Raw genomic sequence first — 24960 nt, forward strand, 5'->3', positions numbered from 1 at the left:
GTACCCATCAACAGATGAGTGGATTAACAAAATGTGATATATACATACAATGGAATATTATGCCGCACTAAGATGAAATGATGTCCAGAAATATATGACAACATGTTTGAACCTTGAGGACATAATGCTGAGTGAAATAAGGCAGACACAAAAGGACAGACACTGTATAATTTTGTTATTATGACTCTGGTAAAGGTAATCTGAGTGGGTATACTGTAGAAGACAGCAGACCTAGAGCGGCGCAGAAGCTTGAGATGGAGGAAAGGCTACCCAAAGAGGCTGAATCTAAAGCAGGGGAGTGGAGAGAGGTTATGGAAACTAACTAGTGGGGTTATAAGTAACATTGGCATGTTGAAGGCGACTGTGGTTGAAAGGAGATGTATAGTGCCATGTATCCCAATGATTAAATTTACGATTATAAGTTCTTACAAGAACTATTTCAATGGTTCTAATGGTTCAATAGTGGGCAAAGAGTCAATAGTAGAGGTGTATGGGGGAAAGCAGGAAGATGTCAATAGGACCACCGTACTACCAGGGGCATCTAAGTGGGTGCAGGGCAGGGAGCAAGTGACAAAGGGTAGTTTTGATTGGATAGTTGATGACATTATGTTCACGGATTCTTTATCATTATGGACCAATGAAAATTGTCTAAAATTGAGAGTGCTGCTGATTGTAAAACCAAATGAAGATACTGTAAGACATGGCATGTTTATTTTGGACATTATCCATGATTCCCAATAGATGGAGGGAGCCGAAGGATGCAAGAACTGAGAAGTAAAATGGTGAACGGTGATACATTTATATGATGGAATTCAGTGTGGCTACAAAGTAGGGATGTTGCGAGGCACATGACGAACTGAATAAACCTTGGAGACAATGGGCTGTGCAGAGAAACAAAAGAACAAATATGCTAAGGTTTCTCTCAGAAAATCCTCATAAGAAAATGGGAGCCTTGTAGCAACCATAGTTGGTCTGCAGTTGCAGATGTATTTCTGGACTCTGAGACACTGAGCTCTGTGTGTGTCAGCTGGCATTTCCCTGGAACTCTGAGTTGCTCTATGACACCCAGGTCCCGGGACCCGAGCACTGCAGCCCCGACTGTTAGCACAGCTATATGTAATAACAACTGGAGAAACTGAGGAGATTAGGCCTCCATTAGAGTTTAAAATGAAGCCAATCTGGCTAGTTCTGAGGTAAATTAGAATACAGGGTAAAAGATGATAGTGCATGTTCTCTAAACCTTCAGCTGCTGTAAGAGAGAAAGGCAGGGAGATTTATTATGTCTAGAACCTACATTTTCTGTACATACAGTCTGAGCCAGCCTCTCGGAACAGCTCATCTAGACAGCCCAGACTCCTGGAGTCCAGAATGGGTGAGCGAGACCTTGAAATCCCCTGTGGCGTGGGACACTGTCAGGATACATCTCAAACTACAGTGCGCTGACAATTAGAAGTATTGGCAGAGTCCCTTGAGGCTCGTAAGGGGAGAAAAAAAAAAGATACATATATTGAACTATTAAACTTTCCCATCTGGGAAACTCTGGGTACCCTCCCAACCACTGGGGACTCCCAAGAAAATAGGCCAAGACCTGGATTTTGAGGCTTTCTCTTTTTGAGGCTAATTTCTGTAGGGGAGAAGCTAAGACAACCCATAATGAGGCCTAAGAGTTGCTTCCAGGAAAGCTCTTTGCTGCTCAAACGCGGCCTTTCTCTCTCTAAGTCCAATTCTATAAGGAAAATTACTACTGTCTTCACTATGTGGGACATGACATTCAGGGGTGAAAGTCTCCCAGACAACGTGGGACATGACTCCTGTGGATGAGTTTGGCCCTGGCACTGTGGGATTGATAATGCCTTCCTGGCCAAAAGGGGGGAAAGAAGTGATAAGATAAGGCATCAGAGGCCAAGAGATGAAATGGAACCAAGAAGCTGTTCTGGAGGCTGCTCTTACACAAGCTTCAGTTAGATAGTGCTGATTACCACGGTGTGCTAAACCCCAACCAACATCACTCCTGCTGACTCTTAAGAACACCCAGGGCTCAAACTGAGACTCTATAAAGGTTTCATGCACTAGGTTTGCCTTCCTGGGTGATAGAATTCTCAGAAGTTTCCTAGGTCAGACAAATCCTTAAACTCAGAGGGACCAGCCTCTCCAGGATTATCAATTAGTTTCATCCCCCTATCCTTTAGCGTGGAAACCACTTCTCAACATGAAAAAGTCAGAACAGGCAATGCCCAAAGATCCCTATAGATTGGAAGAAGGATTAAAGAAGGAGGAGGTGAAACAGAGAAAATGGGATTTAACTAATGAGTGTGACTGCTGAATCGCTACATTAATATTCCTTCTGGCCTCCAGTGCTTAGGAGCACCTGGAAGGAAAAGTCTGAGATGGTGGAATGGTAGCCCATGACAAACTGAGGGATCTGTTCTGTAACTGCTTGTTGAGTGTGCTTTGAAAATTCTTTTATTTTCTTTCTTTGCTTTGTACATATATTGTATTATATAGTTAAAAAAAAAAAGTTAAAAAAGAACATCCCACAGTGAGAACACAGGATCTATAAAAGATGATAATACAGAGGTTCGTGGACCTAACCAAAGAGCCCACAGAACAACAACCCTCTTGAACATTTCCTTCTCTGGGTTCCTTTCCCACCTGCTCTGCAGGCCTGTCCCTTGCACTGGTCCACGCAGCTGCCGTTCCCGTGCTCAGGCAGGCCTTTCCACTCCCCGGACTCTCCCTGGGGTAGATGGCCTCCTTGCCTGCCAGCGGGCTGCAGCCAGGCCTACAGCTCAGACCCCCTCCTGCAGCCCAGCTGTGGTGGTGGACGTGTTAGTGGGCACTGCAGCCCACAACCATGGTGTCCCCCATGGGCAGCCCCAGCATCCCTGGCCACAATCCCCCCTCCTGGGACATCTCCTTTCCCACAGCCTGTCATCACCCGGTCAGGCTGACTCTAGGCTCCTTTTCACATCTGCCCATTTCCCCTGCCCGCCGTGAACACCTGCTCAGGGGCCATGCCTGTGCCCCAGCAGCAGTTCAGCCCCACAGCTGTCCCCTGAATTGTCCCTCGCTTCTCCAGAGTGTTCTCTCCACTGCAACCACAATCACCCTTTCTGAAACAGCATTCCCTCCATTTAAACTCTTCTCTGACTGCCTGCTGGTTACTGGGCCTCCTCTCAAACTCTGGAGGGGCTGGAGGCCAAGGTCAGATGTGCGGGTGGTCAGCCGTGACCGCACCCCGGCAGAAACTGGGACACCAAGGCTGGGCCAGCCTCCCTGGTAGCAGTATTCCCTGCGTCCCCGCGTGCAAAGCCCTCCTGGCCTTGACCTGTGCCCTTCCCTTGGCTGACTGTAACTGGTGTTCTTTTGCTCTTACAAACTAACCCTGAGCATACCAGCTTTCAGGAAGTGCTGTGAGTCCTTCTCCTGGGATCTCCAATCTTGCGGCTGATGCTTAAAGTGGGGGGTCTCTGTGCTGACCATGCCTGAGTTCCTGTCTATGAACTGCAGCGAGCTTCTCTGCAGTGGGCGCCCCCCAAGCTCAGGGGGCTACAGCAGCTCAGGAAAGGAGAAACCGTGTCTTCAGGAGGACCAGGACGTAGGGTGGGTGAGCCCTGGGTGCTGCTTGGCACTGTCCCAGGGAAAGAGTAAGGGAAATAACCTTGTGACAGGACTTGGGATTTCTTGATGTCTTGAAACTTGCAACTTGCTGTTTTTTAAAAATAATCAAAGATGGAAGTCTAGAAATGGAGACAAAGAATCCTAGCAAATGAGTGGGCCCAAGTGTGAGCCAGGAGGTAAGGGCTGGAGAGCATACTCCAATGGCTCAAGGAAGGGCGGGAAGCTGAAGGTCAGCCCTGAGGAGCGCTGTGGAGTGCGGCTGCAGGTGACCCTGAGTAGGCAACCCTGAGCCAAGGCCAGGCTGCTCCAAGTATGGGATACCTCCTCTCCAGGCCAGAGGCAGGACTGAGCCCCTCCCAGGGGAGCGAGGCCTTCCCAGGTGCTGCAGCTTCTGCTTGTGGGCTGGAGCTGGTCCTCTGGAGCCCTGCACACCCCGTCAGAGCCTGGCTGGGTCATGGGCGAAGCCACCATGTTCCAGGGCCGCCCAGGCTGCATGGACAGGCCACATGGTGCTGGGCGCAGGCCTGGGTGAGCTCCCGAGATACTGTGCGGAGGCCAGCTCCGACTCAGCCAGCCCCACACAACTCACGAGCACGCCGAGGTGGTTTCAGGGGAGCACTGAGCGCTACAGTGGTATGGCACAGTGCTTGTGACAGGGCCCCTCTGACACTTGGTGCACGGTGTGTGAGATGAGCTCGGCCAAGGGCACCCACAACTCTGAGAGTTTGTACATGTGTGAAATGTTGGACAATGAGTCACCAGGGGAGCTGGAATTAGCACTCTCATCCTCTCCTTTTCAGTGCGTTACTAAGACACTGAAGGGCACTGAGACTCTAAAATCGTGCTACAGATAATACAGGACTGTCATTTACGGCATCAGCAATACGCTGCAAATTATAGTACTAAAAAAAACATACACTTATCAACAGAAATGATAGCACATCCAGAGGGGAACAAATTAATATTTTTGCAACACCACTTAAAATGTAAACACAAAGTGAAATTGTCTATACATTTTATTCCAATAAAAGTTCTCTATAAGCAGCAAATGATCCAATACTCCTGAGGTTAATTTTCACTTTACACAGTGAAAGGTTACTGTTTTATTTTGACCTGTAAATTGTATCTTTCAGCAAATGCGCTATCATCCCATTTGTGTCCCACTGCAGTCTGGACTGGACATTCCGTATGTAGTGATGTGCATCTGCTTATCATTTGGTTTATGCTTGACTTCACCACCCACTTGAGTTAGTGGCTTATAACAAAAATCAGTGTAGCTTCTTCTACCTAGCCTAGCATTTCACACAATTGTTTTTAATCAGTAAACATTTTGAGGATTAACTCTATATAACGCCAAACATATTTTAAAAAGTATTAATTTTTTTCTGAGAAGACATACTTTAATTACATTCTAATGAAACTTCCTTAGTGTTGCACAGATTTTTTTTTTTGATAACATAAAATTAAACCCTTCTGGAATTAAGCCTATAAGCAAATAACTACAAATGTAAATAACATGGATGAGTATATGTAAGACTTTTAGAGTATGAGCTGCTGAATTAATGCCTATTTATTTAGGAATACCTGCAGATCTGATTTTCCTAATCCAAGTGAGACAAACTTAGATACACCCGAGGTACAATTATATTCATGGTATCTCTGCCAATTTTCTGGCCCCGGTTTTGGGTTTTAATATCACCCCTCCTTGCTTGGATGGGACAAGGTGAGAAGAACCACGCCTGTGGCATCCTCTCTGTATGGCTGAATTATACCGATGGCGCTCTTTTAGAAGGCACTTAGGAAAAAACTTGCATCTGTGGGACTAAGTGAAGAAATTAAAGGAAAGAAAATTTCAAAAACACTGTCAGTTTTCACTTTAATTTCTTCCTAAAGGTGTTTAAGCAATTAAAAAATATATTTTCCCAGAACGTGTACACTGCCCACTCAAGTAAAACAAATACCCTCACTAGAGGGTGCGGAGATTATTAAGGGAGCGCCCTTAAGAACGGCGGGGAGAGACTCTCCGCGCCTCTGCTCCTCCCCACCGACTCCCCACCCCCCTAGAGGAGACCCGACGCCCTGATCCATCATAATCACCTCTTTAAAATCACCCCCTCCTCTTCCTTTGCTGCACTTACTAAAATTTCTACTTCCACATTTAGTTGTCTAAGTCCCCTGCGGCAGGGATCTCATTGTTACTGCTTTTGTTTCTGACTTCTGTGATTACCAGGTATGCACAAAACAATGTTTCTTGAACAAATGTAAACTGAAATTCCTTCACTGAAACTTGAAATATGAGAGGACAGTTGCACGGTATCCTAAGGACAGGAGCAAAAACCCAGACGGAATGTCCACTGAGCACCCCTGTGCTGGGTATGTCCTCAGGCCCGGGGAGTGGACAAGGGACGGCTAGTTTAGTCTAACTTGGGGGTTTGAATTTAAGAAATATTATCTCTTTCTGTTAAAGTTATTAGCTTGTCTCTAAACCATTTCTTTACACACAAAATGCAAATCAGCTGAAGGAAGTACCAAGTCTACAAGAAACAAGTGAGTTGAAGCAAAGGCTGCTGGAGCGTGAGTTCCCGCAGGGGCAGCGACAGCTCTGTGCTTTACCGTGCACACGCCCGTGACATCCAAGCCACAGACAGTGCCACTAATCCCAACGACCTCAATCCAAGGCTTTATTTCTGGCTGCAAATCAAACTGAAATACTGTTCAATTTTTTTCTTTTTTGGTCAGTGTCCTTAAATATTTTCAAGTTATATGAGAAAAATACAAGATACATAATTAAGGCTGAAGGGGTGTGCCTACTTGTCCTTTAAATAAAGAAATCACAGCTTTTCATCAAGCCAGATTGTTGCTGCAGTATGAAAGATGGGGCTTTTCATTACACAGGGATAAGAAACTCTTCAGGTACTTACTTTTCTCTAAGTGGGGTAAGGTAGGGAAGGAAAAAAATGAAAAGAAAACACTGAGAATGAAAAGCACTAATATACCTTATTTGAGTTGTGGTTCAGTGTTCTCCTTTTCTTAACTCACATTTGAATTAACCCAGATAGACAGGAAAGGTTTAATTTTCATTTTATACACTTTGGAGGAGAGTTGACACATTTTTAAGAAGTGATTTCCATACCGAACAGTGCTAAGGGATGTTTATTCCTCAGTTTTTATTTTCTAGTCACCAATATCAGTCCCAAACTTTTCTGATAGCCAATCAAAAAAAGTATTCTCATGCTTCCTTAAACTGAAGAGACAAAAACTATGAAGAATATTCTAGTAAAGAGCTAACCAGACCTGTAAAATGGGAGCACAGAACTTTGGTTCTTGCTAGAGTGTGCTATGCCTAGCCAAGATGAACTCTGCAAAGCATCTTTGCTCTCTATTTTAACATTATTTCAACTTTATGAGAAGAAAGTTAAAGAACGTAGAGCTTCTGTCTGTCACACTAAGGAAAACATCCCTGAGTGATGCATAGTGTGAATGAAATCATGCTGCCATCTGCAATTACCCTGTAGTCCAAAATACAGCAGGCCTTGTTTTCCTGCGCTCTGCTTTACTGCACTTGGCAGATACTGCATGCTCTACAAATTGAAGGCTGTGACAACCCTGCATCAAGTCTTTGGGGTCATTTTTCCTCAGCATGTGCTCACTTTCTGTCTTATGTTACCTTTTAATTAAGGAATACACATTGTTTTTTAAAAAATATTTTTGACTAAGAAAACAAACATACACTTAGAACTACCAAAAATGGATACTTCCGTATAACTATAGGCATATTTAAATAAAGTATCCAAATAATCATTGTAAAACCTGTATTTACACAGTAAGTTTCATAAACCAATTTAAAATGAAAGCAACAAGGAAAAAATCTACACATTCAGATAGCAGAGTTTCTTAATTTCTAAATATTAAACACTAACTTAAATACCATTTGATCAGCTGTCAAAACTGTGAATATTCTCAAAAATATCAGGAAGAAAGTTATTACATATATCAACATTGCCAGTGTAATGACCTATGCTACTAAACATTTTCCTAATCTCAGGAAAATATGAAAATCTTAACCACCTAAAATGGGTATCTTAGTGTATCCACAGGCATATTTAAATAAAATATCTAAATAATCATTGTAGAGCCTGTGTGCTGGTTTGAAAGTATCATGCACCCGGAAAAGCCATGTTTTAAACCTGATTCAGTGCTGTGGAGGTGGACATTTCTTTTAATCCTGATTCAGTAACATATGTTGGAAACTTTTGATTAGGTTATCTCTACTGAGCTGTGACGCATCCAATTGTGGGTGTGATATTTTGCTAACATGGAGCTGATAGTCCACCCATTCCAGGTGGGTCTTGACTAGAAAACTGGAATCCCTTAAAAAAGGAGACATTTTGGAGAGAGCCTACAGAATTGACAAAAAAGATAAGCCTCAGAGCTGACGCAGATGTGGACAAATGGAGAACAGAGGCATGGATGTTTGGAGATGCTTGGAGCCCAGCAGACGTTGCCACAAGCCAGAACCTGGAGGGAGCCAAGGGAAGCCAAGAGATGGAAGCCAGCCCTGGAGAAGCAAAGTGAAAGGAACCCTACAGGAACAGAAGCTGAAAGCAACGGAGCCCAGGAGCAAGGGACCAGCAGATGCAGCCACGTGCCTTCTCAGCTACAGAGGGTTCCTGACCCATCAGCCTTCCTTGAGTGAAGGTAACCTCTTGTTGGTGCCTTAGTTTGGACACTTTTACTTCCTTAGAACTATAAACTTGTAACTTATTAAATTCCCCTTTTCAAAAGCCATTCCAGTTCTGGTATATTGTATTCTGGCAGCTTTCACACTAACACAGCCTGTTTGTACAATATGTTTCATAAACCAATTTAAATTAAATAGAAGGAAAAAATCTACAGATATAGAGATCAGAGTTCTATACATTTTTAAATATATAATGCTGCTGTACAGTTAACAGACTACAGTATAGTGTAAACATAACTTTTATATGTAATGGTGTATTAGTTTGTCAATGCTGCTGGAATGCAATATACCAGAAATGGAATGGCTTTTACAAAGGGAATTTATTAAATACAAGTTTACAGTTCTAAGGTCATAAAAATGCCCAAACTAAGGCAATTAGAGAAAGTTATCATGACTCAAGAAAGGCCAATATCTGTCACATGAGAAGGCACGTGGCAGGCATCTGTTGGTCCTTGTTCCTGGTTCCGTTGCTTGTAGCTTCTGATATCAGTGGTTTCCTCTCTAAGCGTCTGTGGGCCTTCACCTAGCTGCTCCAGGACAGAACTCTGGGTTCTGGCTTGTCAGCATCTCGTGGGAAGGCACACAGCAATGTGTGCTGGGCTCTGCATCTCCAAACGTCCCTGCCAGGCTCTGCTCTCTGTCACTCTCCAAGCATCTCCAAACGTCTGTGTCTCTGTTGACTCTGAAGCAACGACACTTTCTCCAAAATATCTCCCCCTTTAAAGGACTTCAGGAAACCAATCAAGACCCATTTTGAATAGGAAGAGTAATATCTCCATCAAATCAAAAGACCACACCAAATGGCATGTGCCACATCTCCATGGAAATAATCCAATCAAAGTTTCCACCTCACAATAGTGAATCAGGATTAAAAGAGCCATGGCTGGATCAGGAAAGGACTGGATTAAGGAAGATGGTACAGCTTTTCTGGGGTAGGTACATAACAGCTTCAAACCAGCACAGCTGGGAAACCAAAAAATTCATGTGATTCGCTTTACTGTGTTATCTGCTTTATTGAGGTGATCTGGAACCAAACATGCAATGTTTCTGAGGTGCGCCTGTGTCGGTGCAAAGCTCAACAAAAAGTTCTCACGTGTGCATCTGTGCAGAGAAACAGAACACCTTGCCAGCACCCAGCAGCTCCCCTTGGTGCATTCCAGTCACAACTGCCTCCTCCCCAAAGGGGAACATTTCCTCAGCATGGAACATCACAGGGGGGTTTCTCCAGTTTTCTAGAAACATGATGACACGTTATGGGTCCTTCTGTGTCGTGCCTCTTCTGCCCGCAATGTCCTGTGTTGTAGTGCATGTGCCCTGCTTCACCCCACTGGTCACGGATGCACACGTGGGTCACTTCAGGTCCTGTAGGTTACACGCTTGGCTGGGACTGTTCTCGCCTGGGGTCTGGAGCATGTGTGCACACGCTTCTGGGCAGGCTGGGAGCAGGCCACAGGGTCAGCTCCCACTGACCCTCCCACGCAGTTTTCCCAAGAGCTCCTATCAACTGACACAGCAGAGGATGGGCATCTCACCTCTGTCCACGGGTGGTACTGTCACTTGTTAAATCCTCGCCACTCACTGTGGTTCTACTTTGCATTTCTCTCAATGCAAAGGAAGCTATGCACATTTTCATGTTTTTTTTTTTTTGGTCTACCTGAAAATCTTTTCAATATACATTTTGTATTTTCAATAAATATAATGCAAATATCTTTTCCCAGACTGTAGTTTGCCTTTTTACTCTTAATTAGCATCTTTTGATGAAGAGAAATTGGTAGTTTTTAAAAAGTCAAATATATTAATGTTTTCCTTTATGGTTAGTGTTTTTTTGTATCCTACTTAAGAAATCTTTGCTTACCTGAAGGTTTTGAAGATATTCTCCTGTGCTTTTATTTTGAGGCTTTGGTAAAATATCCAACTGTGTTGGAGAAATCATACAATGTCGCTGACATGGCTGCTGTGGCTGATGCAAGGCAACAGAAATGGCTAACGTGAAATCTGCCCTCCGCCCTAGCAACAACGAGCACCAATCCCAGAAATCTGCCCTCCAGCCTAGCAACAAGGGTGACCAATCCCGGTAATCTGCCCTCCGCCCTAGCAACAACGACCACCAATCCCAGAAATCTGCCCTCCAGCCTAGCAACAACGAGCACCAATCCCAGAAATCTGCCCTCCAGCCTAGCAACAACGGTGACCAATCCCAGAAATCTGCCCTCCGCCCTAGCAACAACGAGCACCAATCCCAGAAATCTGCCCTCCAGCCTAGCAACAACGAGCACCAATCCCAGAAATCTGCCCTCCAGCCTAGCAACAACGGTGACCAATCCCAGAAATCTGCCCTCCGCCCTAGCAACAACGACCACCAATCCCAGAAATCTGCCCTCCAGCCTAGCAACAAGGGTGACCAATCCCGGTAATCTGCCCTACGCCCTAGCAACAACGACCACCAATCCCAGAAATCTGCCCTCCAGCCTAGCAACAACGAGCACCAATCCCAGAAATCTGCCCTCCAGCCTAGCAACAACGGTGACCAATCCCAGAAATCTGCCCTCCAGCCTAGCAACAACGACCACCAATCGCAGCCCAACACGTGTCCCTGCATGCTTCCCCGCCTATATAAGCCTGTGCACTGCCTGAATAAAGCAGACACCTTCATTTTCCCGAGGGTTGTCTCCTGAGTCGTGTGCTGTGCGTCTGTATCTGTGTGACTGACTCAGTACGGCCACTTACCCCCAGCCATCAGCTAACCAGCCACCAGCTACCCCACACAACTGAGGCAGCACCATTTAATGACAAGGGCATCTTTTCCCATTGCTGTTCAGTGCCATCTCTGTCGCAAATCACATCGTCCTTTGTAAGGCAAAGCCTCCTGAGCCATGCATGTTGCATATGGTATTTTCCACCATTTATTTAAGTTGTCCTTCATTTCTCTGAATGACACGCTATAGTTTTCTGGGTAGAAGTTTTGTATATCGTTTCTAGATTTATCCCTAGGAATTTACTTTTTTAAATGTTACTATAAGTGGTAATGTCTTAAAAATTCTATTTCCAAAAAGTTAGCTGTTGGTATACAGAAAGACAATAGATTTTTCTCTATCAACCTTACTGACCCTGCTAAAGTAACATTAATTCTAGTAAGTCATCAACAGAATTCCTTTGGGTTTTCCAAGTAAGCAACCATCTCCTTTGTGAGTAGTGGCAGTTCTACCTCTTCCTTTACAGTCTTCCATCGTCCCTTTCCTTGTCCTGTTGTACTAGCTTGGACCTCCCACTCAACAATGAATTACAGGGCTAAGGGTGCCATTCTCTGTGGTCTTTCCCGAGTGAGGAAAAGCCTTCAACACGTTACAGTGAGGACCTGGGACTGACTCTGTGTTTGAATGTGTCATCTTTTCTTTTTCTCTCCTTGCATGCCTTCCTTTAGATCAGTGGGTACCGCTCGTTGTTCCCCCATCCCTTCTTCTCCCGCGATGCTGCCCCCCACTCTGTGGGGGCTGCTCCAGTGTTGAACCGCGCGGCCTTGACCATCTAAGTCTTATGCAACATGGCCCTTTCACCTGTTTTGTAAGGATCTGCGAGCAAGCTGACATCATTTTCATCACCTCCTGATTTAAATGCCATCGTTACTGTGTGTCTTAATTCTCTATTTCAAATGCCACAAGACATTATTTTTATGGCATAATATGGTCAATATTCATATCTCTCTGTTGATGCATTTATTCAAATCTTTTGCCAATTTTTAAATTGGGTCATTGTTTTCAGGTAACCATTTATTCTGGTTACGAGGCATTTCATAGGTGGGTATTTTGCAAATATTTTCCACAAGTCCACGGGTTGTCTTCATATTCTTATGCCTTTCCAAGAACATAGATTTTACCCTGATGAAGTCCAATTTATCAATTTTATTCTTCTTTCTCTTTTTGGCATGGCAGGCTCTGGGAATCAAACCTGGGTCTTTGACATGGCAGTCGAGAATTCTGCCACTCAGCCACTGTTGCACCGCCCCTCCAATTTATATTTTTTTCTAATTTGTGCTTCCGGTGTCCTAAGAAATTGTCTAACTAACCCAAAGTTACAAATATTTTCTCTTATGTTTTCTTCTAGAAATTTTATGGTTTTAGGCTTTACACTTTGGCATGACTCATTTTGAGTTAATTTTTGTCTATGGTGTGAGGTCTTGGTTGAGGTTCTCTTTTAGTATAGTATTAGACATCATTTATTTAAATGATCATCCTTTCTTCATTGAATTTCCCTGGGGTCTTTCTCAAAAATCAATTGAAATCTTAGTAAAACTGAGTGTTCCAATTCATAAACACAATACACCTCTCAATATAGTTAGACCCTCTTTGGTTTCTCTTCACTGTTTTACAGTTTTCAGCATACCCATCTTACATATATTGTTAGAATTATCCCTAAGTATTTCATGGCTTTTGAGTGCTTTGAAAATGGTACATTTTAAAATTTCAATTTCTATTTGATCATTGCTCTTGCATAAAAGCACACACTCACTACATCTGTATATGGATATCATAATGCACAATTTTGGTAAATTCACTTATTAAATCTAGTAATTCTTTAGTAGATTTTTTGGGATTTTCTAAGGAGGCAATCATGTCATCTATGAAAAAAACAATTTAATTTAATTTCCAATCTGTATGGCTTTAATTTCTATTTCTTGCCTTACTGCTCTGGCAAGGAACTCCAGCACAATAATGAATAGGTGTGGTGAGAATGGACATCTTTGCTTTGCTCCAAATATTAGAAGGAACTTATCCAGTTTTCTATCATTAAAGTATGAGAACTGTAGCATTTTTCATACATGCCCTTGACTAGGTGGAAGAAGTTCCCCTTTATTCCTGGTTTACCAAAAAGTTTTATTTATTTATCTATTTTTTAAATCAGGACTTCTTTCCCCCCTTTATCTACTGAAATGATCACATGGATTTTCCTCTTTTGTATGTTGATATGGTAAATTATACTGATTTACAACTCTTGAACCAACTTTGCATTCCAGAGATGAGGCCCTCTTGCTCATGATGTAGTTCCCTTTTAGTATATTGCTGGATTTGATAGGCTAATATTTTATAATAGATTCCTGAATCTATGTTCATGAATGATACTGATCTGAAGTTTCTCATGGCTTAGTCTGATTTTGGTATCAGTGTAACACTGGCGTTATAAAATGAGATGAGAAGTGCTCCTTTCTCTTTTATTCTCTGGAAGACTTTGTATAGGATTGGAACTATTTTATGTCCTATAATTTGCCAGTGCAACTATCTGAGCCTAAAGTTTTCTGTGGGAAGGTTTTTCATTACAAGCCAAGTTTAAAAAAAATTAGTGTGAGAGAGTTTGTGTACCTGCTTATTTGTCTTTTTAATTAAATTAACAAACAATTTAATTAAAAATTGTTTAATTAACAATTAAACAATTTAAAAAAATTTAAAAAAATTTTAATTTAAAATTTTTAATTAAAAAAATTAACTAACACAACATTTAGAAATCATTCCATTCTACATATACAATCAGTAATTCTTAATATCACATAGATGTATGATCATCATTTCTTAGTACATTTGCATCGATTTAGAAAAAGAAATAGCAAGACAACAGAAAAAGAAATAAAATGATAATACAGAGAAAAAAATAAAAATAAAAAATATATATTAAAAAAACAAAAAACAAACAAACAAAAAAAACTATAGCTCAGATGCAGCTTCATTCAGTGTTTTAACATAATTACATTACAATTAGGTAGTATTGTGCTGTCCATTTTTGAGTTTTTGTATCTAGTCCTGTTGCACAGTCTGTATCTCTTCAGCTCCAATTACCCATTCTCTTACCCTGTTTCTAACTCCTGATGGTCTCTGTTACCAATGACAAATTCCAAGTTTATTCTCTAATGTCGGTTCACATCAGTGGGACCATACAGTATTTGTCCTTTAGTTTTTGGCTAGTCTCACTCAGCATAATGTTCTCTAGGTCCATTCATGTTATTATATGCTTCATAAGTTTATTCTGTCTTAAAGCTGCATAATATTCCATCGTATGTATATACCAGTTTGTTTAGCCACTCGTCTGTTGATGGACATTTTGGCTGTTTCCATCTCCTTGCAATTGTAAATAATGCTGGCTATAAACATTGGTGTGCAAATGTCCATTTGTGTCTTTGCCCTTAAGTCCTTTGAGTAGATACCTAGCAATGGTATTGCTGGGTCATATGGCAATTCTATATTCAGCTTTTTGAGGAACCGCCAAACTGCCTTCCACAGTGGTTGCACCATTTGACATTCCCACCAACAGTGAATAAGTGTGCCTCTTTCTCCACATCCTCTCCAGCACTTGTCATTTTCTGTTTTGTTGATAATGGCCATTTTGGTGGGTGTGAGGTGATATCTCATTGTGGTTTTGATTTGCATTTCTCTAATGGCCGGGGTTGTTTATCTTTTGATCATGAATTTTAACTTAAACAGTTTTCTTTAAAGCCTCTATAGGAAATAAGATTATTATATGACATTTGCCCTATAGAAAAAAGCCACTTAATATATTTTCTAGTACTGAATCCTTCTTATATTTCTGGGATAAATGCTACTTGGTTATTTGGTTTTATTCTTTTATATATTGTTGTTTGATTTGCTGTCATCATTTATGTAAGAGTTCCGCATCTCCACTCATAAGATTTGTCTGTAAACTGTGTGTGTGTGTGTGTGTGTGTGTGCGCGTGCGCGCGTTTTTACATTTCCTTGGTCAGATTTTAGAATTTTGGATAAGTTTGCTTCATAAAATGAATTAGAAGACTTCAAAAATTTGTTCTTGCTTCAGAAAAGTTTCTGTAACGTGGAACTTATATGCAGCTCAAAAAAAGTAACTTATAAAACTGTCTGGTCCAAAGCAGTGTTCGATGACTTCTTGAATTTCTTCACTGGTTGATTCAATTTTTATACTCAATTTTACTAATTTATAGATTTCCACAACATGGTTTTATTGTTGAGGTTTCCAAAAGTATTAGCATTGGGCTTGTGTTTAATATTCTTTGATAAAATGTTAAGCCTATTTGTCTACTACATACTCTTCCACATGCATTTTATATGCATGTACTTGGTTTGCATTCACAATTTTGTGCTATTTACTATATTTTTGCCAATATTTTTTCCATTTTACGCATGTTTCAAAGAATCAGCTTTTGAATTCATTGCCTTCTTAATCATTTCCGTTTTCCTTTAAATTTTTAATTCAATACTCAAGTTCATGTATACTAATTCCTTCTTCCTCAAGGGCATGCCCTTGGGTTTCAGCAGCACATTCAGCTGACCTCAGGGAGGACCACTGTCCTGCTGGCCCTGGGGCTCCTCTGACCACTCTGAGGGGTGCAGTCTGCAGGACAGATCCCGTGAACTCGGGCCCCTCTTTGCCCCCACATATCACTATAGCATATGTAAAAAGAAAGCTGCTGAGAAGTAGGTGCAAAGTATCAGGGCTTTGGCTGGCTCAAAAGCACCCCAGGAGCAGTGCCCAATGGCTGCCTGCTTCTCACCGGGAGAAAGGCAGGCAAGGAGCGTGAGTGAGCCTCTAGTTTCCTCTGGCAGTGCAGCCACCTGAGTATGCGCACCCAAGGACGCGCTCCCGAGGACGCGCTCCTGAGGCCGTGCTTCTCGACCTGCCGTCATGGGCTGCACTCTTAGCGCAGTGTCCCTTGCACTTCAGCTACATGCCATCTGTGTTCCCAGGGCTATTGTGTGATCGTGGCTCTGGAGACAATCCTGCACAAGAACCTGGGAAAGTGGTGAACCAAATGCCGCTTGTGTGCTGCCAGGTAAGATGGAAGCTGCTGCCTGACATTATAATGGGAAATAATCCCTGGGGTATTTTCTATTTTCTTTTTATCTGTAAAAAGATAACCCAGAATTTAAAGGCTTAGTACATTTCAAATGACAATTTCTCTATTTCCTGAGCTTTAAGAAACTTCTAATTGAAAAATGTGACTATTAGACAATATTACAAAGGTAAAAAATAAAATGTGAATGTAAAAATTATATTTAAGTGGGAGCCTGAGTGAAACCACATCCATAGACCACTTACACTTAAGTGACCCTGGTCACAGGCAATTCATGTGCACACACACATTTTCATACCGAGAGTTCAGCACGGTGCTGTATATCTGAGAGTCATATCACACAAGAACAAACAGCGTGGTGCAAGATTTTATCATTAATTTTGCACCACAATTCTGTTATCGAGTGTTTTCAATAATTTCTGTGCTGTACTTGTTGAGAAGCTTGGGAGAAGTTCCCCGTATCCCATTAGTGATGACATACTTGGAACCCAGCCCCAGCTGTGCTCAAAAGATACATTTACACAGTGTGCTATAGGTCATAATTTAACCATTAATATTTCATCATTTTTTATTGTAGTTATTGTAATAATTGTTATAACTTAGAATTATTAAATATAAAATGCAATTTGATCATCTGGAAAAGGTGCTAATCAATATTCAAAGACAGGAAGTGTAGTATTTATTCTCTATTGGTTTTGAAGGTCACAGAAGTGAAGGCTTTATGTCACTGACAATGATTTGCTCCTTACAAAGATATTGACAAAACACCACAATTAGTCCTGCTTCAACAGGCATGCACAATAAAATGAATTTAAAAAAACAGCATGCCGCATACATTAGAGCTTACTTCTGTAAATCAAAAGCAATGCTATTAAGAATATATCATTTCTCTATTTTAAAATCATCAGCTTGTAGTTTGTCATTCATTTTAGCTGTTTCTTACATGTAAATGCCTGACTGAGGTGATGATACATATACCTTGAAAAAATACTTAAACATAGTTTGCCTGTGTAAAAGAACGTGACCACTGGGGGAGATGGACTGGAAAAGAGTGTAACTGATAAAGAGCTAGTGTACAGGAGTCGGCAGTCATTAGAAATCGTGGCCAATCAATTTTTTTGGACCAAAAGGGTCAGAGGTCTTTAAAGGTTTCTGTTCATACCATGACTTGAAATTACTTGAGCTTATGATCTTTGCACGTCAACGCTCTACCGACTCAGCTTATATCCTTGTATGATTATGCATGGCACAGTTTAGTGTCTACACAGCAGGACATACAACCTCACTGAGCATATACTTATAGCACTTCAACGGGGCTGGGTTTTAATTCTGTCAATTAATTTCCAGGGAACATTTAATGTTCGCTAAGATGGGAGTTTCTTTTGCAGACTGACAGCAAGTCAAACTTTCTGCTCTCTTACAGAAAATGAAATATCGATCACTTATCATAAGTAACAGCACCTGGGTTTTAGTGGGCTCCGCCTTATGAATACACAATCAGCCCCATGCATCTGATATGGCCACACCGTCCTGCATGTCGCGATGCCACTATGCCTGCCACAGACACAGGGCGAAGCTGCCTGCGGCCCGTACCTGCACATGTCCTTCTCGGATTTAGGATTAATTTCCCCAGGATTCGGTTATTTGTATAATAAAAACCCACTTGTGCATGCACATAGGTAAGGCACAGGAAAATGAAAATCAAAACTGTTTACAGTAGGAAGGGCAGCAACTGTTATTGGGAGACTCAAGCAAGGACACTCTATGTAACCAGCTACATTCCTTCTAAAGAGTGAGACGCCACAACAAACGGGGTGTGACAGTGAAGTGGTGGTGCAGAGCCTATGACACTGGTCAAGTCTCTTAGATGCTGCTGCTGCTTGCTTATTAACCACACACGTTGTAATAGGTCAAAGCTGAGGTTAAACAGAAAACATCAATTGAACCATTTGCCTAAATAAAGCTCCAGGGTGCAATATTCTAAGCACTTCATTCAATAAAAAATGCTTTTAAAATGGTACTTTGGTGATTGGGAAACACTGCTGTCATCTGTCAACCTGTCAGCAGTGGGTTCAATAAGCTAAATAATGAGCCACTGAGATGATTTTCCTTCAGCTTTAGGGATCTGCAAACCTTGCTTCAACAGAGTCCTTTAAAAATTATGATGACGTCTATCCTTTCCATTTTCAGATTTAAAATATGTGCTAAGGATTTTTTTAAAGGTTATTTAATGCTCTGCTATTCTTAATCATTGCCCAATTTCCAAAGTAGGATGAAATTTTAAACAAAGAAGAAAAGGATTTAACAGTTTCTGTGTTATAATTTCTTTAAGTTCTTAGTAATTTTTGAATCAATGAAAGCTCTCTTTGTAGTGAATTCCTAATTTAAGATTAAGTGTTAGGAGTTACAGAAAAAATTAACAACAAAATATATGTACTTTGAATAATATTTATTTTGGCAGGTAATAAGATAAATATATAATACTGTATTTTTGTAACTTCCAATAAAATTTTCCTTGAGAAAAATCCATGGTCTAAGCTTCCCATACTTATGACTAGGAAATAAAATAAATAATTCTTTTTTCAATATATAATCTCATGAATTTTTGAGGATTTCCAGGATGATAAAATATAAAAATCAAAGTGCTAAACCCTTTCTTTATAAGAATAGGAGCAGTGGCTTATTTCCTTTCAAAAAGCAGTTACCAATAACTGGACTTTGTTTTCAAAGCTTGCCCTGGAATGCTAAGATGGCAATGCATAAACCTGGACACACCCACCTCATCACTTCAGAGCCTCCAATTTTCCTATGAATGCAGAACTAGGCATTTTCCCTGGGCTTTCCATAATGAACCCCCCTCCCCGCCCCAGGCACATACATACTCCAAATGTCATACTAAATGTGGCTTCCAGAGATCTCTACACACTTACCGGTCAACCAAGTCCAGGAAATAGAATAGCAGCGATAACAACAGGGGGGTCACAAATCTCTCCCTGGTCAATAAGAAGGAAGCTAACGGTGAGTGCCTCAGGGCAGAGGGCGCCTGGGCGTCCATCTTCCCTCAAAGCGTCTCCTCTACACTGTGGCTCAATTATACTAAATTACATTTTAGAGGCTTGCAACAATTTCTAACACTGCAACTAATCCTAATTTGCCTTGGCAATGCCAGTAGTTCCCGAAAAAAGGAAGGGGCAATGTGATTCACAGGAAGGAACTTAAATTCTTCATCATAATCTCATTATGTATAAAAAAGGCAAATATCTTCTAAATTTTGGGATTTAGCATTGCAAAACTATAGGAATCTATCTCCTATTTGAATTTCTAAGAATAAGAAAGAATAGCAGAAGATGTGGTAGTAAGGTCTGATGTCCTATTAGATTTATTTTTAGATAGAGAATGACAACCCTTGTTTCCTTCCTTACAACTTTATCCACTGCTCTACTTACCGTCTTTCCCGTACAGCTTCTGACTAGTCAGCAGGCTAATACCTACACATGTCACCAAATAAGTATAACAGCATAGCACGGAAAAGTAGAAAAGCACGGTCCGTCTTCCCCAGAACTTGTAGTACGACTGAAAAGGCACGCCCGCCCAGGAGTTAACTACTGGAGAGCCAAGGGGATGAGCAGGTAAGCTATACAGTCCTACTGAAAGCACAAGAGGACTTCCGAGAATAGAAAAATCGAGAAAGATGATAGTAGTTCAAGGTAAAGTAGGCTTTGAGCTAGTTTTTTCGCTTTAGCTCTTTGTTGTCCTTTTAGTTGAATTTAAAACCGGATAAAAAATTTTTCCACTAATTTCAAAAGTAATGAGATTGCTGGAAAATTTTTGAAGAATAATAGGACAGTATTTAGAAAAAAGAAAAAAAAATTCCCTTTCCTTCTAATCCACAGGAGGCGCCCACAAGTATTCATTGCTTGTGCAGCAAGAAGCACATTCCCAAGAGGGCAGTCATTGACCAAAGGCCTGGAGGAAACTGGGGTCCCTGGAAACCGCACGGGCAGAGCAGCCGACCGGAGGCCAGTGCGCAGGCAGTGAACCAGGCCCACAGTCCTGGGAAGTACAGGGGTGCCAGCGCCCAGAGCTCAGCTGGCACAACAGCGTGTGCGCCGAGCACGCAGGCTCACAGGGCGGGGGAAATGGCTCAGGACTGAAGAGGTGCTCGGTAGAGACTGGACAAAACATGGCTGCTCCCGGGACTGTGCGGCAGAAGAAAGGAAAGAGCCCAGGTTTTGATGAAGATGCTGAGTCACGGCACCGTTTCTGACAATACATGGAAATGGGAAGGGCAGCAGGTGAGTAGAGGAAGAACATGTGCCGATAATCGATATGTCAAGTTGGAGGTGAGATGACACCAAAGGGAAATGTGAGTTTCCTATGTTTTAAAGAAATTTTTTTTTTCTCAAAGAAGCGCTTCTGCTGTTTTCTCATCTGCAGCTGTTACCTGGCTTGTGGCATGTTGTCATAATTTGTAAGTTGGTGTATTCTGGCTAGAGTAAGATAGTATTTTCACTAATCAAAAAGCTTTTGAAATTAAAGCTTCAAAATAAAATTGGTCTCCAAAAAAAAACCATGGCGGCAGCTTACAGCTAAATAAAACGCCAACTGCTGGCACATTTGGGGTTTCTTCTTAGAGCTCCTCACTGTGGAGTCAGGAAAGGTGAGAAGGCAAGATGGACAGTGGAGACAGACTGCTGCTCAAGCAAACAAGAAACTCAGAAGAAACCTGTGGAAGAAGGTAACCCATCCTCATTCGGCACCATCCCAGCTCCTCGCATCCCAGCACCTGTCTTACACCCTGACGGAGCGTCGGAAGGGAGACATCCTACTCAGCGGCTCTCAACTATGGGTGCGACATAGTGGACTTTCAAAATGTGGAGTGTCCAGCTCCACGCCAGCCCTAGTGAACTGGCATTCCTGGAACTGAAGAGCTAGTGCCTAGGTATGAAAAGACAAACAAAAAGGAAAAAACCAGAACTCTACTGATGGGCAGACAAGATGAAGAACCCCTTGCTAATATGGAGGTCCTGAACTTCCCAGGAAACTGGTCGCCCAGGTTTGCAGACAAGGGCATAAGCAGCACCTCTGGGAATCTGGCATGTTTCTGTTCTCCCAGCAGCCTGGGCTAAGATCAGGACGCACAGTCAGCTTTCAGGGAAAAAGAGCAACGACTTTCTTGATTGTTCCTGAACTACCAAGATGTAGAATTTTCCTGCTTCTAGAGGCTGCACAAAACACAAAGATTCTCCTGCCAGCTGGCTTTTAAGGTAGAAGCTTCTGACCATACTCAGGAGACCACCCCATATGTCTGGAGACAGCAAAGTTTCCTTGCAATTCTCATAAACAGTTCTTATTTCACTCTCCCTTGGGTTACAGATTTGTTTTTTGCTATTACTATGAGCCCTATGAAGGCTCATTTCCCAACATGTAAAAATAATAGCTGTATCTTTGATTTCTAATTTTGATTAGTAATATAGGGATGTGCTCACCAAAGTCCCAGACTTTACAGTGGATGCTGTAAAGGGGTCCACATATGCCAACGCAATTTCCATACTTTTCTATGCCTCTTCTTTTTTTCTCCTTATTCTTTTCCTCTCCCTCCCCATTCTGCCTATCCCCTCTACTTCCACCCAGTGATCAGTAATACTGGTGTAATATTTTAATGCCTATATTCTGTAATTTGCAGGATTAGAATTTAGCCTTATCTGCTGATACAGTGCACAATGCACTGGCTTTATTGGAGTCACCACAATCAAGTCTAAAACATTTTCATGCCCCCAGTAGAAAGCCCGTGTGTTTTAGCCATCACCACGAAGCCCCTGGCGACCAGCAGTCTCCTTTTCGTGGATTTGTCTTATTCTGGACCTTTCACCTGGAGGGAAACATACAATATGTGGCCTTTGTGGCCAGCTTCTCCCACTCAGCATAAGCCTGCAAGAGTCATCCGTGCTGCAGGAAGAATCAGTTATTCGTTTCTCTTTATAAACAAATAGTATTCTACTGGAGGGATGTGCTACCTCATTTTGTTTACCTAGTCATCGGTTGACAGATATTTGGATTGTTTCCACTTCCTGGTTATTAGGAACACTGGTGTACAAGATTTTGTGTGGGCACACTTCCATTTCTCTTGGGTACACACGCAGGCGTGAAATCACAGGGTACACAGTAATTCTGCACTTGTCACTGTCAGGACCAGACAGATTTTCCCCCAAGGCTCTGCACTGCTGTCCCTTCCACCCACAGAGCTCGAGCTTCCCGCATTGTCACACCCTCCCCCACCGGTTGCTGTCTTTTTGATTCTCGCCATGCTAGTGGGAGTGAAGTTGCTTTTTGTCTTGCTACTGTCAGGCCACCATGACAGTGAAAAGAGTTCCCTCCTTTATAATAAACTCATTAACCAAAGTCACCAGACTCACTTCCCTCTTAAAAAACATATGTCTGAATTTTAAAAAAGTTTTGATTGAAGGTGTTTTTAAAATTTTTATTACTTTACTGAATTATTTGAAGAAACTTTAGGGGATAGAATGTAAAAAGAACTGTATCTAAAATATACTAAGATAGCACAATAACTGTTCAAATGAATTAAATAATTGTTTTGCCAATCTAAAAATCAAAGAATGATGTAAAATTAGATATAACTCATACACCACAATTAACATTTTACCATTTATGTCTTATCTAGATTTTTGAAATGATTTATACCTTCTCATTTGAAATAAATACCTGGTATCTCGATTCTGGCAAAATGACCGCGAATCTAGTATGTAAACCTGACAGTTCCTGCAGGTGACACAGTGCGCGGCAGCATCCCCGCGTTCCAACCGCTTTATGAAATCCGACTTTGTACAAAACCAATACAACCCTCTAATTTTCTGGCGTTCTTTCCTGTAAGTAGCTCTTATACTTCCTGAGATGCAGTGACACGCCAAGACCCTGAGGGGGGCATCTGAGGTGGTAGCACAGGGCCCCCTTTGGCCCCAGCAGGCCGAGCCCCTTGGCCCCTGAGCTCAGGACAGCGGCTTCCCGCTCACCTCGTCGGGGCTGGAGGCCTGGTAGGTGCGGCTCTCGTCGCTGAAGTCCTGGTCGGCCTCGGCATGGTCGCTGGCCCCACTCACTCCAGCTCGGCCCTCGTACACAGGTGTCACATTGTGACACAGGGCGACTGCCTTCACAGCTTCGTGAATCCGACTGCTCACACTTTTTCTCACTTTGTGGGCTGAAGACTGGGTTTTTCTTGGTGGTATTGAACTGGTATTGCTTCCACTAGCTTGCGAATGCATCTTTAAAATAAGGAACGCCACATAATTAAAGATAAAGCAATGAGAACCATTTTGTTGACACTGAACCTATTTTACACATACCACTTTTATGAAGCTAAGCAGAGAAGGATATGGAAGGTAGTTTGATTCGATTATGTGATTGGAATCTGATTATCTTCTATATAAACATGTACTAATATTTTTTTTTAGCCTAGTGCTGCAAAGTGCTTTGCTCTTTCCAGATTGTCAAATATACCAAAATACGTGTTACACTACTTAAATGTTTGACAAGCTTCTTTTACTAGGCTGATTTCCAGCATGGCCCTCATTTTCCTAACTCCTTAACAATTTCTGTTTACTCAAGAATTCTATACATAATGTTATCAAGCCAAAAACAGAACAAAAAATGTAAGACTCTTTCCCTAATAGTACAAATTAATTCAGCTAGCAACAGCCTCTAAACTGAGACTGCCTAATTCTGTGGGTAATAAGCCCATTCAATAATAGGAGAATTCAATGGAACAGTGACCCCGTGTCCTAGGTGCCCAGCGTGGTCTCATGGGGTAACTGACCGCGCCGGGCCGCGCTCCTCGGGGGGCCTACGCACTTCCCACCCCGCCTCCTGCCTGGGAAAGGCTCCCTGGCGAGGGTGTAAGGACCACAGCAGCCTCACACACTGTCACTTAACACAGAGCAACGCACGCGTCACCCCAGAAACCGAGCCTGGCGCTCTGTGACTGGGGGCCCCGAACCCCTGAGCCGTGACCACTCTGCCCAGCAAATTACAGTGCGGCCTAATAAAGGGTTTAACTTTTCTGCTCATCTGGCACCGTTTTTCAGTGAATGCTTTAAACCTCTGCATTTGCATTCTGCGAACACTGATGCCATTACAGCCGCAAATAAATTAAGCTGATTTACTCCTTCTGAATTATGTTATGTTTATTGATGCTTGTATAATTTAATTTCACACAAATTCTATTAAAGATTATGCCCTCTATCACCAACTGTTTCCAGTGGGGAAACAGAATCAGGTTATAGAAGATTTGTGTTACATTACAGTGGACCTACCAGACTGGTGTCATCTTAATAGGAAAACAGAGCACAAACAAGGATTAAAATCAATTCCACAGAAAGTACTATCTAACCAGCTCAGCTAACAGAACATTTTTAATAAAAACGATTTTTTAGAAATCTTCTTAAATGGAAATTTTGTTTGTTGTTTTTAATATAATGACTTCATCTTTTCTTTTAATTATTTCTCATAAAATGACAACTTACTTGAATTTATTTAAATATAAACTAATGTTTAGAAATGGTACCTGTTACTATCCCCATCTAGACAGAGATCAGTAGGAGAAGGTTTTATTTCTTTTCTCTTTTGCATTTTCTTGGAATAATAAATATTCTATGTTACAAAACACTCTTAACATAAAACTTTATACCTAAATGAATTTTACACTATTAGTGCTTGATTGTGTGTGCATGTGCATGTATGATGTACGCACATGCGT

At 41.9% G+C, this 24960-nt stretch overlaps 1 protein-coding gene across 11 annotated transcripts in view; it reads right to left on the minus strand.

Moving 5' to 3' along the window:
* Window positions 1-24960, minus strand: part of ATP9B (ATPase phospholipid transporting 9B (putative)) — a 468039-nt gene that overhangs the window by 63917 nt on the left and 379162 nt on the right. For all 11 annotated transcript variants that reach the window (XM_077135187.1, XM_077135182.1, XM_077135183.1 and 8 more), the window contains one exon: window positions 23222-23470. In XM_077135187.1, coding sequence (XP_076991302.1) covers window positions 23222-23470 — 249 coding nt within the window. The remainder of the gene's footprint in view (window positions 1-23221; window positions 23471-24960) is intronic.

This window comes from Tamandua tetradactyla, chromosome 18, assembly GCF_023851605.1.
Source record: "Tamandua tetradactyla isolate mTamTet1 chromosome 18, mTamTet1.pri, whole genome shotgun sequence".
NCBI lineage: Eukaryota > Metazoa > Chordata > Mammalia > Pilosa > Myrmecophagidae > Tamandua > Tamandua tetradactyla.